Source organism: Octodon degus, unplaced genomic scaffold (genome assembly GCF_000260255.1).
Source record: "Octodon degus isolate 3935 unplaced genomic scaffold, OctDeg1.0 scaffold00137, whole genome shotgun sequence".
Classification (NCBI taxonomy): domain Eukaryota; kingdom Metazoa; phylum Chordata; class Mammalia; order Rodentia; family Octodontidae; genus Octodon; species Octodon degus.
Window position 1 is genome coordinate 5383163 of NW_004524713.1, and position 16814 is coordinate 5399976.

The following is a 16814-nucleotide window of genomic DNA, read 5'->3' on the forward strand; positions in this document are numbered from 1 at the left end:
ATTTTTTCCCCAGATCTTCTTACATGTCGATCCTTTAGCTATGTCCTTTGTGACAGTAAAAATAGCTGAAAAAGACATCCTGGGAAAACGGATTTTAGCTCTAAAAATAGAACAATCTTGAATATCAAAGCATTCTGAATATATTTAAGAAAAGTCAAAACCTGCATTACATGCAAAATCCATCTACCTGCTCTCCCTCTATTAAAGTGTTCAATGGAAATAATTTTTAAGAGAAAAGATTCTGATAAAATACAAACTTTAATAGAAAAAATATAGTAGGCCCTCATTATTTCATGTTTCAAATTTTGTAGACTCATTGTTTTGTGGGTTTTCAAAAAAAATTAATCTAAATTATTTATTGTGGATTTCTCACTGCATTGTGGGATTCTGCGGTACCATACAGTATACATATGTTGTTGAAATTGCGTAGGTTTACAAGTTTAGAAAATAGTTAAGGACATTAGAAGTGTTTCTAAAGCTGTGAGAGAGGTTTATAACAGTGTGGGAAGGGTTTATAAAGCCTTAAATATATATAAATACTAAAATAAAGCATAACATCGCTACTTCACTGATTTTTACTTATCTCGGGGATGTCTGGAACATAACCTCCACGATAAGTGAGGGACCACTGTATCTCAGAAAAGATAAACAGCTCTGGAAAAGATTTTGGATATCTGGGGTAAGTGAGAAGTGGCCTAATAATAAGCCTTTCAGTATGATGAGACAGGAAAAGGTCATGTTGGCCCCCTTACTTAATGGCAATATATACATATTTAAGGCTTTATTTCTTATAGTGCTAGTGGGCCTACATGTTTATTATTTGGGGGCTTTTAACTATCTAGATAATCCTAGGCCTTTGAGGTTATTGATATATAATTTGATTCTCTTAAATCATTTATATTATAATACTTTAAATTCTTTCCAGAAGAACTTATTTCAATTTGTCTTATACCACATCTTATAATGACAAGTCAGTAAAGTAAGCAAACAACAAAACCTGCAGGGCAAGTATGCTCTTAAAACTTAAAATGAAAGCAACTATAAGATAAACCTCCTCAGTTTTTAATTACTCATCACCTTTCCCTTCCTTCAAAGATAGCATGTACCCGGCATACAGTTATAGAAAAAGAACATTAATAAAGACAGATCGACATCAATACATCAGAATGTTAATAATAGTTGTGAAGGACAATAGTCCTTTCAGTGTTTTCCCCCATCTCTTTTTTTTTCCTCTGTATCTTAGGGAAGGGTCTACAGGGTATTCAGGGTCTCACTACTAGATCAGACTCGTAGTGATTCTCCTGTTTCCAGCCTCCCAAGTGCTGGGATTACAGGTTCACGCCACGACATCCTGTCTCAATTGCCATCTCAGCGTGCCCCAGGGGCCGGGCTGGCACGGCAGGCCCAGGGATCAAATCCCTCATCCCTGCGCCTGCTTGCAGGTGCTTTAATCCCCTGAGCTATTTGGCTGGTCCTCCATCTCTGATTTTTGAATTATCTCAGTATACATGCATCTCTTATGCTTATTGTCTTGTTTTTCTTTTTGTATTACAAAATTAACACATTAAAATTACATCACATGTCATGATGCTTTGGTCTTAAGTGTCCACCAAAAACCAAATATCGAACGTGTGCTCCCCAACTTCCTCGGAAAGTGGTAGAAATATTAGTAGACAGGAACTAGTTAGAGGAAGTAGACCCCTGGGGTGTAGCTTGAAAAGGATACACTGGGGCTCCACTTCCTCCTGCTCACCCCTGTCCTTCTTGGTCACTATGAAGTAAGCACCTTTTACAATACCATGCACACCATTCCATGACATTCTGCCTTAGCATGGGGACAAAATGACAGTCAAGTGATCCTGCACTGAAACATCTAACATTGTAAGCCAGAATACACAGAGCTGGATGTGGTATCGCAGCACTTAGAGGCTGACGCAGGAAGATCACTGAAAGTTCAAGGCCAGCCCAAGCTACATAGTGAGATCCTATCTCAAAAAAAAAGAGAACTTTCCCCTGTGCAAATTATCTCAGGTATTTTGTTACAACAGAAAGCTAACACAAATGCATATTGTAAAATATTTCAAAATTTCAAGCAATTTAAAAACATTTCACATAGAAACTTAAAGTAAATTAATCTTAAAAATAAACATCATAACCTTTAAAATCTACATATAGTAAAAACTAATACAAATTCATTTTTCTGGGTTTTTCTGTTTTGGGGTTTTTTTTCAGGCTGGGCTTGAGCTCACTTTGCAGCCTAGGCTGATGTTGAACTCCCAACAATCCTCCTGCCTCAGCCTCCCGAGGGCTGGGATTACAGGTGTGCACCACGACGCCCAATTTTCTAACATGAACTGAAGTTCTAGTTTTAAAAAAGACCCCTCCTACCTCTTTTCAGTCTAACATCTTAAAAGAGCCAATATAGCATAAGAAACAGTATGAGGCTGAACATTAAATATGAATTCTGCTCCCGGATGAACTTCTCACCAGCTATATGATCTGAAGTGACAGCTTCTCTGAGCTTCATTTTTCCAGCCTGTGAAATGGGAAGCTAATTCTTTGGGAAAGGATCTAATGTAGTCTGAGTATTTCAAAGGGCAAAAGACTGCTCCATAAAACACGTGTTGTCCTTACACCTCATTTCATTCATGCATAAATTAAGGAAACTAAACTACTGAGCTCTAAGCTTCCTTTAAACCTAATCTTGAAGAGCTTTCTCTTATAATAAGTGGCATATAAAATTAGTTGAACTTTAATGTTTTTCATTATGTTCTGAGTGGGACCCTCCCCCAGAAATTCAATAAAAATGACTAAAAATTTATATTCCCTTTGCTGAAAGATGGTTACAGAGTAGATCACCAAAAATCAAAAACAAGAAGAAGGAGAGAAAAGAAAGAGGAATAATACCGAATGCTTCCTGAAAATGATTTCATACTACTTGGCTAAGTATCTCAAAAATTTGGTTGGGGTAACCAAAAAAATAAATGGTCAAAGAAAGGAATGCAGGGCTCCTTTCCAACTGAATTCAAGGACAAAACTTTGGGGACATAACTTAGCACCTATAAAAGGCTTTTCCTTATTCCTTATTTTGCCATTTCACAATTTATACAAAATCCTCTCAGCAATGTACTTTGTTGCAGGAAGAAATGTCTGATCTTTTTTGTGGGACAGAAGGCAAATTTAAATCTGTCAGAAAGAAGGCTGGAAGGGACTGTAGGTAAATAAGGGAGAGAGTAACAGAAGATAACGTCAGGGGGAAAAGTAGGGGCCAAAATCATAGAATCACACAGGCCATGAGAAGAAATCTGAATTTTATTCCAAGTGGGGTGAGAGGCCACTGGGGAGCTTAAGTTCGGGAATGTCACGCATCACATTTTTAAAAGATCATTCTAGTTATGTTGAAACTGAGCTGTGATGGGGTAAGAGTCCAGAGACAGAGAGACAGACAGGAGGCAGAAAGGGTAGAGGAGAGGGTGGCTGAGTAGTTCAAAGGGATGGCATGGCTTGGACAAGGACAATGCAGGATGGTCATGAACAAAGTTAGACTCAGGACCATTTTGAAGCTAACAGAACTTGCTAGTTGACTGTCTATTTGCAATAAGATAGGGAAATCAAACCGAACTCCTAGGCTTTGGAACTCAGCAAGGGAGTGAACGATACTAGGAACAAACATGAAGGACATCAGCTTAGCTTTTAGGGCAAAATACTTATTTTGAATATATTAGGTTTATAAGGCCAATTAGAACACTCAGATGATGTAGTCTGTTGGATATTTGTAGAAATTAAGGGAAACATGTAAATCTAATGACATTTAAATCTAGGGGACTGAATGAAACCACCTAGGTGGGAAATATAAATGGAGAAGGCAAATTTACCAAGCTCTAAGCTCTGGCAACACCCGTACTTACAGCAGAGCTGAGAAGATGCAAGAGAACTAACAAAGAGGGGAAGGCTAGAGAACGAGACAGAAGAACAGGAATGCATGACAGCCCAAGCAAAGAAAGGAAGCCAGGAGGAAAGGAGCAGTCAGCCCAGTCAAGCTGCCACGGCCAGCCACTCACACAGGACGCTGTGTACGCATCAAGGTGCCTTGAGTTCTTAAAAAGAAATAAATATACCACATAATCACAAAGTTCTAGATTAAAATAGACTCTCTTCCACCTCTACTTTAAGTAAAATGTGTCCAATCAAGAAATAAAAAAAAGAAAGAAAGAAACAGAAAGAAAATTACCTGAAGAAATCTCTCACTAAGACTTTGAAAGTGTTTCCTTGAAATCTTTCCTTATTTATAGAGATTTGGGTTCTCTTATTTAAATGATCTAATTATGTGGTGCATGTTATTTTATAGCCTGTTTCTTTCATTCATGTAGTTTTATATCATACTTTACATCATAGTTTTATATCATTTTCATGGGACTGGGGATATAGCTCAGTGGTAGAGTGCTAACTTAGCATCGCGGGGCCCTGGATTTAATTCCCAGTACAATTAATTAATTTAGCTCTAACAATAAAAATTAATGAATATCTAATTGGAAGACAACAGTATGCAGTATGACAACCATTGTTGAATTCCTGGCATCTTGTTTATTGAAACTGTTATTGTTTTAATGTTCTTTTTATTTACTAATTTTATTCTTTTAAAAAAATAAAAAAGTTAATGGCCTAATATGAGCGGGTACCATTCACGGGCTGGGCGTGAGCCGGCCCTCCATGAGGGCTGCACAAATGTGCTGCACTTCACCTTCATAACGACTTCCTAAGAAGGCTATTCTCCAAGAAGATTCCTGACCACAGAGGTGCTGGATCAAAAAGCACTTTAGGACTTCTGCTATTTACCATCGAACTGCTTGACATCATGTTTTCCCCAATATATTTTACTACAAAAAGAATAACTTGAAAAATCAACTTCAACCTAAAGTCAAAGTGTTAAAAGAGTAAACCTCCAAGGGGAGAAAATAAGGACTCCGAGTGGCCACCAGAGGGCGGCCGTCTCATAGCACTGCTGAAACATACCTCATCCGAGAAAAAAAAAGAAAGGCAGATTTTATGCGGGGCTTGCAGTTTTAAATTAAGTATGTGAACTTCTTCACGTTGGGTTCTACTTTCATTATGTTCCAGCACAGATGCTACTTGTTTGCTCTATCACTATCTGTTCTTAGAAGTTACAATAATGAAAAGGCTTTTTTCTGGCCTTAAGTTATCTCCAGAGCAAGCACAGGTTGGCATTTACTTAACAGTAAGGAGAAGTGCTTTATTGCTTCAAGGAAAAAATAAAAGCAAGCGCCAGCAATGTCCACAGTACGATAAGAGATCTAGGAAGCTACTGACAGTTATCTAGTACGATGAAGCGTTTCTGATTTCCCAACAACAAACCTCACCTTCCTTCTGTCTGTTTTCCTGTTCATTCGTCCATTTATTCAACGGACATTGAGCGCACAGCTACTTTTGTCAGGATTCATGTCAGAGATTGCATCTACATTGGTAAACAAAACTGGTATTGTCCCTGACCTTGCAGAACTTAAAACGTAGTGAGTCAGCCTTGCATGACTCACATCTACAAATAAATATAATTAATAACTGTGATAGATGGCATGAAAAAATACAAGTGGATGTGAGAGCATGGAAATTTCCACTTAGTGTGGAAATGATTTCTAGTCACCAGGAAATGATTTCTAATGAAGTGATCTTTAACTAAAGGCCTGAAGGAAGAATATAACTTAGAAAGACAGAGTCTGGGGCGGGGCTCAAGATGGATTAGAAGGACTTGTCCAGGCAGAGGAAAGATCATGAAAGAGAATCTTGAGACAAGGGAGCAAAGCTTATTTTAGAAATAAAAGGCAGAATGCCTGTATCAGGCAGTAAAAAAGGAACAGCACAAGGTCTACCTGGAAAGTTGGCAGAAACTGAATCATATAAAAGAAAAAACTCACAATTTATTCTAAAACAACTTCCCTACATATGCTTTACTGGACAGCAGATTAGAAGCAAGAGTAAGCTTCAACAGAGATTTTTTTTTTTCAGAATATTTTCAATTTCAAATATTGTGCTACTCTGCTCTCACAAAAATATTTGTGTCTGTGAAAATAGGGTATCCTGATTTTTTGGTTGGTGAAAAGTTCTTCAAATAATATTTCTAGTCTTTACGTTTAAGAAAACTGAAGATTAGAAACTTTATTTTAATTCTGCCTAAATGTGGTTTTCTTTGTTTTGATGGGGATAGGGGTGTGCTAGGCGTTCGGAACCTGCAGGCTAAGGCCTTTCATCAGCATGGAAATCCTTGGCCACTATCCTTTCACACACTCCTCTGACCTAGGATCTCTCGCTCCCTTTCTGGGTCTTCAGCTGCATCAGCAGACCTCTTGGCTGGGTCCCAGTGTCTTTCTTGCTCTGCTCTTGCCACTGTATTGTGCTACATACTTCAGTGGTGTGCCAGGGACTTTTTCAGTGCTGCTGAGGCAAACACAGTGTGCAGGAACTGAACTCACCTCCTTAGGACTGTTTGAAAAGAACCAACATATATAGAAAGACTTTAAGATGAAAAGAGCAACAGAATAATTACATGGAAAAATTAAGCAAAAACATACCTGTGAGAACATCACAACTGGCTGACCGATTATTGCACTGGCAGGGCAAGCAACCATTCTTGCTAAAACCGTAATATCCCTCTTGGCATTGATTACACGTCGCCCCGGTGACACCCGCTCGGCACTGGCAACTCCCAGAACTGTAAATAAAAGCCAAAACAGTGAACAAACGTGAATTGTTTTGATTATAGATGTTTCTAACATAGCAAAGGGTTTCAACTGAATTCTAGTTACTAGAAACAGGATTTTTTTTTTTTAAGTTTAAATTGGAAGTTGCAAAACTTCATGACTGTATAATTCAGCTACCATGGTACTAACACTAATCCTTGCAACTATTTAATCCTGTATACTTTGGCAGTTTAAAATAAATGATAAGGAATCCATGGAAAGTAGAAGTTCCCAGTGCTTAGAAATCAGTTGATATTAAGCACTGGGACATGGAACTCATACCACTGCATATTTCTTTCCTGAAGTATCCAACATTTTAACAGCATCCATTTCAATGCAGAGAAAAGAGGAAACATTGCTATCCTCCACCAAGCTTCTGGAGGAAGAATATGAAGATTAAGATCTTAATGAAAAAAAAAATGAAAAAAAAAAAAAAGATCTTAATGAATGTGCCAACTTAGGCCTATTTAGATCCTACGAATTGATGCTACTCCTTATTTTGTGCCTAGGATGCATTTGAATCAATTTTGCTAAGCTAAAGATGGCAAAATGAGGATTTCTAAAAATCCATAGAAATTCTAGATAGTTATCCCTCCAAGAAAAAGAAGGCTAGAATTCTAAAGAAAAATACTGTTAGTACTCTCTATATTCCTACTTAGATATTTTCTCTTCTTAGATGTTCACTATAACAATGATACCCTTTCTCTCCAATCATTAAACCTTTGGTGTCACTTTCAATTCTTCTCTCTATTCTTATGAACATTTATTCATACCCAATAAATGATCAACTTTTGTCTTTTCTCTCAAATATTTCTCAGTATTGTCATTTTTCGTATGATCATTCTTAATATACTGTTTTTTTCCCTCTTCACCTCTACAATTTTTCTGCTTTCTAGGCTCTTTCTCCATGAAACTTTGCTCTATGTAGTCCTCAGAAACCGTATGGCTTACTGACTTCATGTCAACTTGCATTGTCCTATATTCTTTTAGTATGTAAGTCTTGTTTTCCTAGTCGCTTACACATGCTCTGACACAAGTATCATAGTTTTCTGTCTTTAAGACCTATCACGATTATAGGGACTATGTACTGTAATAACCTTTTTCATGTCATACATCTTACTAGATAAGTTTTCTTGGTTCAGGGACCATATCTTAGAGAGCTTACTACCTACAGATAGGATATAGAGCATATGCCCAGCTTGTTGTAGATACTTAATGAATGTTTGACAAATAATAAAGGCACAGATTAAGCTGCTGGTGGGGTATGTGACTGGAAGTGTCAATAGCACTTTGTGAGGCTGAAGCAGGAGGATCAAAAGTTTGAGTCCCACCTGGGAACATGAAAAGAGCCTGTCTTAAAAAGTTTAACAAAAAGCTGAGGTTTAGCTTAATGAATACACCCTGGATTTCATCCTAAATACTGCAATGACAAAAAGAAGCAAACAAACAGAAAAGACCACATACTAAATTTGAGAAGTAAGCATTTAAAAGGGAAAAAACAAAAATGAAAGACAACACTAATACTAGGGTTTTGAGAAAAAACATACATAGCCTAGGGCTGAGCTGGTTAGGCCTCACCAGCCACACTGAAATTATATTCAACTTTATTTATTTTATGTATTTTTACATAACTAGAGATGGAACCCACAACCTTGTGCATACAAGACAAGTGCTGAAACACTGAGTCCTAACCCTGAGACCCTTATTTACATGCTTATTTTTCACCCTCAAAATTCTGCACTTCTGAATAGATTTTGACACCACTCATGTCAGATGGGGGACAATTTAAGGTAAAACAGCTTTTAAAATAGATTTTCTTAGATATTCAGCTTCTTAATAATGAGCCCCTGTGGAGCTGTTTATCTTAGTTCAGGAGGCCGAGCTAAAACTAACACCTATGCACATCAATTGAAGCAATCCACTATTACCTTCTCTACTTATGTATCTGTAATAGAAATTCTAAATTTAAGGGTTGGTGGAATTCATTTCACAGAATGGAAATGCTACAACTTTTAACTATGTGTGTTCTACTTATAGTATATAAACCTAAACATACTTTTTCACTAGGCTAAATAATGAGGGATTTTTTTTCTTTTGCTTCTGAAATTTATTTTGAGTAATTAGAGTTGAATTTTACTTCTGTTTTTCTATTACTCTAGTTCTTTTTTTTTTTTTTTTTCAGAACTGAGGATTGAACTCAGGCCCTTGTGCTTGCCAGGGAAGCACTTATTCCACTGAGTCATCTCCCCAGCCCCACTCTAGTTCTTTATAGTATCACCCAAACTATTAAAAAGTAGTAGGAAAGTGGAGGTTATCTACATGAAAAATTTTTAGGGCTAAGACCAATCTACAAAAGAAAGTCTAGCTCAGGTAAATAATACGTGCTTATTGTATCTCAAAGCCTTTTACTCTAAGAAATCACATATCCAACTAATTTCTATTAAAATCTTCCTAGTATAGGTTATATAATTTCTTGGTTTTCAAGAGTTAAAGACATCATATCACAGTGACACATGCATACCCCTGTTTACAGCAGCACAATTCATTACAGCTAAATCTTGGAAGAAGACTATACGTTCATCAACAGATGAATGGATAAAGAATACTGTGTTATTTATACACAATGGAGTATTATTCTGCCATAAAGAAAGATAAATTTGAGGCATTTATAGGAAAATGGATGTACCTGGAGGTCATAATGTTAAGTAAAATATATCACATACACAAACATAAATATCATGTTTTCTCTTATATGAGAAACCCAACATATAAATGAAGAGCAAAATAAAAGACAAGTAATAAAAAGTAGAACAATAGATCTCTCTCAAATGGGAAGAGAATCAAGAGATGGAGGGAGAAGGAGAGAGGAGAAGGGAATAGAAAAGAAATTAAGATGTGTTATGTACATGTGCTAATTTTACACAAGGAATTACATTAGGTACTCCAAGTGTAAAAATATAAATACATGAGAAAACATAAAACTAAGGCACCTGGAAGCAGGAACAGGACAACATTTAATAATTATGAAAACAATAAGCCTTGTTTATTGAATGTCTGTGTTAATAAATACATATTTTCTGTCACCCTAATGGCAATTCTACAAGGAAGAAGTCCTAATCTTCATTTCACTATTGAAAGAACTGAGAGAGGATGAAGTTTCTAACCATAGCTAGCAAGGCATGTTTATTTCTACAAAGCCAAACTTTTCCCATTATCATTCTTTATGTCCCAAGCACCACAATTCACCATATATGCAGGTTCTGACTTCAGTGATACTATTTCTAGCTTGTCCAGAATAAACCTTGGTCTCTCTTTTCTTCTCTATTAAAAGCTGAGGAATCTTACTGCTCGAAGATCAGCTGTTATTTAACAAAATGCAAGCAAGTATTTAAAAGATATGAGCCCAAATATTTTGATGCTCAAATGAATTTAAGCTTAATTAAACTTATATTGATTATATAAAAGACGAGCATTGTTTTCAACGACAACATAAATTTACCATACATATCTCTGAAGAGTAACTTTGCAAAACAGGAAAGAAACACCATAAACATGTATCTGCATATCTTACCCATAATGAACTAAAAGATCTAGCAAAGGAAATCAATATTCATCAAACATAAAGTTCAAAAACATCTCAGGACTCAACCAGAAGGAATTAATTCATTTAAGTCTCTCTATACTGTTGGAAGATTACAAAGAATATACTGTACTTTTCAAAGAACAGCTAGCAATGCTTCTTTAGCCAATTTCCAAGGCTTTTACGGCATTAAAACATGCTTACTTCTCCTTCCTCTAAAGAATAATTAAAGATTATTCCACAAACAAGATAAACAGTTTGACAATGATGCCTGCCTAATACACCACCTACAAGAAAAATGATCATCTTAGATACAGAATCAATATCTCGTAGTCATCATGTAGCCAGTACTCCCAAAGTAGTTGCTAGCCCCATATAGGAATTTTCTTTATAACTCTCTTCCAGGTACCAAAAGACTGCTGTAAGCTGGCATCCTTCTCCCTGGATAATCTATTCTTTAATTGCTAATTTTTTAGAAATCAAAAGAAACTTCCTGAATTCTGACGATTCTGTTGACTGAATCTAGCTACTGTACTCTTTCCTGCATAGTTTAAAATAACAGGGAAGGAGGTGGTTTTCTCTCTTTAAAAATATCTAAAGAACAGAGTGGGAAATCGTGGTTGTGGAACTGTGCTAGAAGTGCTCTTCCCTCTTGTTACTCATGGCCCATGGCCAGTTTCTGCATGTTCAAGAATTAAATCACTCAACAAACATAAAGCTTGCCTGTGTGACTTCTCTTAGAGAATAAGGGCTTTACAACACCCCCTTTCATGGGCTCCTTTTATTAAACACTGTTGAATGCTTTCTGAAGCAAAGGTCAACGATATAAATACAATGAGAAATGGTCTGTTAACAGACCACTTATGCTTATGTATAGATTTGAAATAAAGAACACAAGACATACAGTTTCATTTTTTGGAAAATAAGGGCACAGAACTGGATTTTCAATAGAAATCCAGTTATCTATACTACTGAAATCAGTTTTAAAAAATTTTTAAGATTGCTCTTCTGGAGCTACTTCTTAAAAATGTGAGTTTCTAGTAAAGTACTAATGTAATATAGAGAATTATGTTAAAACAATATATAATGATTCACAAAAGCGATTCAGCTATACTAAGAACAAATCAACATACCTTATGCATTTGTTAAATTAGCCCAAATGGGGTTCTCAGATTATTTTTTGGTGTTATTGTGATAGTATTTACAAACTCATGGATGTGAACAGATATTACAAGGTTTTAATACGCTGGGGTGAACAGATATTACCAAGTTTTGACATTGAAAAAAACCAGTTGTAGTAGATAGAAGTAGCACAGAAGTAGAGCACAAGCTCAGCATATGCAAGGCCCTAGACTCAACCTGCACTCCAACATTTTTCCTTTTCTTATGAGACAGGGTCTCACCATATAGTCGAGGCTGGCCTTGAACTCACAGTGATCCTCTTGCTTTAATCTCCTGAATCCTGGGACAACAGACATGTACCACAACACCAGGCTCTAACATCTTTTTTTGAAATAAAACTCACTTTTATTTATTTATTTATTTATTTATTTATTTATTTATTTAAAAATCTTATATTTAAAAAAATGAACAATATATTTTCCAATATGAGTACTTGTTTTTTCAAAAGAAAACTCAAAGGTGTATCATTTAAAGATAAGGCCTATATTTATATCACAAAAGTACAAACCAAATTGTCTTTATAAGGGGGCTGTTCTGTTTAAGATGAAGGGGTAGAGAATATTCAGAATTTCTACTATTTTATGATCATATTGATTAGGTGAGAAGGGTAGAATTCAAGAAGGAAATTATCAAAATTTATGGGGGAATAAACACAGGCTGAGGAGACAGAGAACTAGTCCCAGTCGAGCTCTGCTGGTGATTTGTTGGCAGAAAATACTCGTAGCCTCACAGTCTCACTGGTAAAATGCTGTGAGAACTAAGGATTCCATACACAGTGTACTCAGCACATTGTCCAGAACACACCCATCCTCAAAACTGAAAGCCACTGTGAAGATAATGACAATATTCTTGGGTCTTTATTCACTTATTCTGAGAATGATAAGGAGAATAGGTTCGATTTTCCAGTAGGCAAAGGTGAGGAAGTCTCTGTTATTTTTAAAAATCTGTTAGTAAATCTGAAAATATAGCAAAAAATAAGGGTTAATTATCAGTTTGGGCCAAACTGTAGCTAGGAAAAGAGAGTGCTTTATAATCATCTAGGAGAGACAGGGTTTGGAAAGGAAACTTTACGATTGAGAAGGGAGAGCTGGGGAGATAGCTAGGTGGTCTAAGCACTACCTGGCAAGCACAAGAGCCCAGGTTCCATCCCCAGAACCCCAGGAGCACCGTGTTATCTCCAAAACCAGGTGTGGTGGCTCATGCCTGTAATCCTAGCACTGGGGAAACTGAGACAGGAGGATCGTAGTAGCAAGACCCTGTATCAATAAAAAATAAGAAAGAAAGAATTAAAAATATGTTTTAGGAAGTAACTAGAAAGTTTTCTCATTGGAAAGCATTTTTCAAAATTTCTACTAGTACATATTTTTGATAAACTGGCAAAAGGTTTTAAGAGAGAAAATTAAAAAAATGAAAAGTATTCATTTTTCATTTCATGTTTGGTTCATGATTTTTTAAAGGTAGTAAAAGAACTCATTTTTCCTTTTCTTGCTATGAAAGAAATTTCATAATTGGACATTCTGGCAAAAGATTGTCTATTCTACCGGTCTACAGTCCTGTGAAGGACCATTATGTAATGCGCAAATCTCCTTTTCTGGTGGAAAAAAGGGAAGCTTTATTGTTGGAAACATTGGGCTATTATGCTAAACATTCCTGGTATTTTTGAGGACAAGTAGTCTAAAATGTGTTTAGAGGAAATCCCATATTCAGATAGACATTCCTAATACTCAGAGCACCCTGCCTAAGTACAAACATTTTCTGAAAACTGATCCTATCAAAATTAAATATAAAAATTTATTTTAAAAGTAAAACTTAAAAGCAAAAGAATCAAGTATCATATTTCCAGAGCCATAACTCAGGAAGGCTAATTTAAGTCAACTAAGCAAGTTATTTTTTATTTCCTTCATTCCTTTTAACAGAAGAAATAACAGCCACAAAAATTCTCAAACCCACTCACTCTATTATTTTGATAGAAATTTCTGCATTTCTAAGTCATTTTGAAAAAATAAAATTCAGAGGCAAACATGAGACCCAAACACCTAAAAAAATAAGCTATTTCTCAAATATATTAACATTTAAATTCTTTTGTGATTACTATAAAAGATTTGCTTAAAGTACAATTATTAATACCTGAGTTTTGTATATGCTGTGTTCTAAAACTTGACTTGTAGGACCTGGAATTTAGAATTTATTTTTCTCACTGGAATGACTAATGGGGTGCGGTTGGGGGGTAGTTTTGGAGGGTACTTGTTTACTAAGGCAAACAAAACCTGCCTAACCTAAACTGTCAATAATGGCAATTCTGGGCTGGCCAGATAACTCAGCAGACTAAAGAGCCTGCTGAGGCAGATGCAGGGGACTGGGGTTCGATCCCCAGTGTGCTGTATTGGCCCTGCCCCTTGGCCGTGCTGAGACAGTGAATGAGACTGGGAAAGGGAATGAGACTGGGCGTGGTAGCATATGCCTGTAATCCCAGCACTTGGGAGGCTGAAAACAGGAGGATCACTGAGTCCAATCTGTGTAGTGAGACCCTGTAGACCCTGTAATAAAATACACACAGTGATGATAAGGATGATGATGCTAATGATGACGATGATGATGACGATGATGATGATGACGATGATGATGATGATGATGATGATGATGACGATGATGATGATGACGATGATGATGATGATGATGATAATGATAATAAAGCTATGCTGAAATCAAGAGCTTTATACCCAAGTTCTAATCCCTGTGGATCCTACATGTGGTAAGCAGACTGGTCAGAAGGTAATATTAACACTTATTGTGTTCCTAATACTTATAAAGTACAAAACAAAATATTCATGAATACTTAATGTAGGCCTTACAACTATTCTGACATAAGGTTTCAGATTTCTAACTTTTCACCAAGTTAAATTTCCACACTTGAAAAATGAGAATAACAAGCTGTTTGAAAAGATCATAAAGACTGACTGAATATAAATATTTCAATGTACTCCAAATATGTAACACCGGGGGAGCATCAGATATGCTCACCTACTGATACTTCAACATCCTGAATTGGTAGAGCTTCAGCGACATGAGCAACTCAGTTTTTAAAGTGATATAGCCAATAGGAGACAGAATTAGAAAATAGGTGTCTGATCAAAGAGATTATGGGGCCACAAAGCAAGGTGATCAATGATGTAGAGTGTGCCTAAGGAGGGTCACATGGAAAGAAAACATTCTCTCAGGCTTTCACAGAGAGCACATTGGCCAAGCAATGGCCATAACTCATCCACATGGCTGACACCGACAAAGGATCTGCAAACTGCGGTACAGGGCTACAGGATAAATCCTGAGGGTACTTGACTGACCTTATCAGATACAAAAGTTACATTTCTTGTTATATAGGTCTTGCTTTATCTTGGTCTTAACCATCCAGCAGAAAAGTATAAAAGCGAGGTATATAAAGTAAAGCCGTATTAATATGCTGAGCTGTGAAAGGCTCGAGTTAACAACTTCTGTGGATAACCCACTACTATTGTGGACTGCTGGACTGTGTTGGATTGTTCTGCTGAATTCACGCACCTATAGTATTTAGATGCCAATGGAATACCCATTTATGACAGGACTAAACAAAAAAAGGGGGATACAAAGGAAGGACCATGTTGTATCTGTATATGCAGAATAGTTAGGATAGATAAACAGCTATTTTTGCTTAATTCAATGAGAAGAAAGATTTGTACTAATAGTGTTTGGACAGGATATTCTGTCTGCATCTTGTACTACAGATAACCACTAAGAAGATGACAATGTACAATGTATTTATTATTGAAACTGTCCTATTAATCAGTTTTGAAACTGTCTCATTGATATTTGTTTCCCAATAAAATAAAATAAAATAAAAAGAAATTAGGTGTCTAGCCAGGTATATAGTTCAGCAGCGTGGTGCCTGCACGGTAAGCACAGGTCCTGAGTTTAATTCCTGAAGAGGAAGGAAGGAAAGAAGGAAGGAAGGAAGGAAGGAAGGAAGGAAGGAAGGAAGGAAGGAAGGGAGAGAGGAAAGATGAGAGGGAGGGAGGGAGAGAGGAGGGAGGGATACAACCTGATTGCAACATAAGGGAGATAGACCTGCTCTCTGCAGCCATTGTTGCTGCTACTCCTTCCTTTTCCTCCTGCTGTTTTGCTATATTCCACCATGAATGGCTACCCTCTGCCATGTGCCAGTCTGCCTTGAAGCCAGCCAAGTATGAACTGAAACTTCCACAAACTGAGCTAGCTAAACATTTCCTTCCTTAATTTTGAATCGGGTATTTTGTCACAACAATGAGAGAAGAGTAACTAAAACAGCCTGTTTCCTTGAAATGCTTTTTCCCTTTTTCTAGTAGCATCATTGATAATCTTCAATTTTAAAATTTCAATTTTTCACTGAAACTGTCTCATTGCTATTTGTTTCTCAATAAAATTAATAAAAAACTTTCATTCATGTAGAAGTAGGTAAATTGAAAGATTTATTTTTTAAATAATTTTACTGAGAAACAAATAGCAATGAAAAGTTTCACAACTGATTACTGGCACATTTTCAATAATTAATACATTGCATATTGTTGTCTTAGTAGTTATTCATTATATAAGATGCAGACATGATAGCCCATCTAGAACACTATTATAACAACCCTCTCTATTCATTAAATTAAGAGAATGGAGCCATATATCCATCCTATTTATTTTAAGTATACAGATATAAAATGGTCATTCATTTCTATCCCAATTTTGGTTAGTTTTGTCAGAGAAGGGCTTTCCATTGTCATTTAAATATTGTAGCTACTTGAATTCAGCAGAATCTCCCAACAGAGTCCAGTATTCCATAAAAGTAGTGGGTTTTCCATAAGACTGGCAATGTCCAAAGTTGTTGATTTAAGCTTTTTACAGCTCAGCATATTAATGTGGCTTTACTTTTCATACTTCATTTTCATACTTTTCTACTGGATGGTTAAGACCAAGACAAAGCAAGACCTATATAACAAGACATGTAACTTTTGTATCTGATAAGGTCAGTCAAATCCCCTCAGGATTTACCCTAAAACCCTATACTGCAGTTTGTAGATCCTTTGTGAGTGTCAGCCATATGGATGAGTCACGGCCATTGCTTGACCAATTTGCTCTCTGTGAAAGCCTGAGAGAATGTTTTCTCTCCAGGTGACTCTCCTTAGGCACACTCTACATCATCGATCACATTCCTCTGTGGCCCCATAATCTCCTTGATCAGAAAATTTGGGATCCAACTGAGTTACATAATGTTACAATATAGGTTCTCCTATGTCCTGAGTCCT

The 16814-nt window shown here is 36.4% G+C and overlaps 1 protein-coding gene across 1 annotated transcript in view; it reads right to left on the bottom strand.

The window, feature by feature from the left end:
- The window catches only part of Megf9 (multiple EGF like domains 9), a 103721-nt gene that overhangs the window by 13781 nt on the left and 73126 nt on the right, over positions 1-16814 (bottom strand). Inside the window, exon 3 of the mRNA XM_004641467.2 lies at positions 6585-6724. Coding sequence (XP_004641524.1) covers positions 6585-6724 — 140 coding nt within the window. The remainder of the gene's footprint in view (positions 1-6584; positions 6725-16814) is intronic.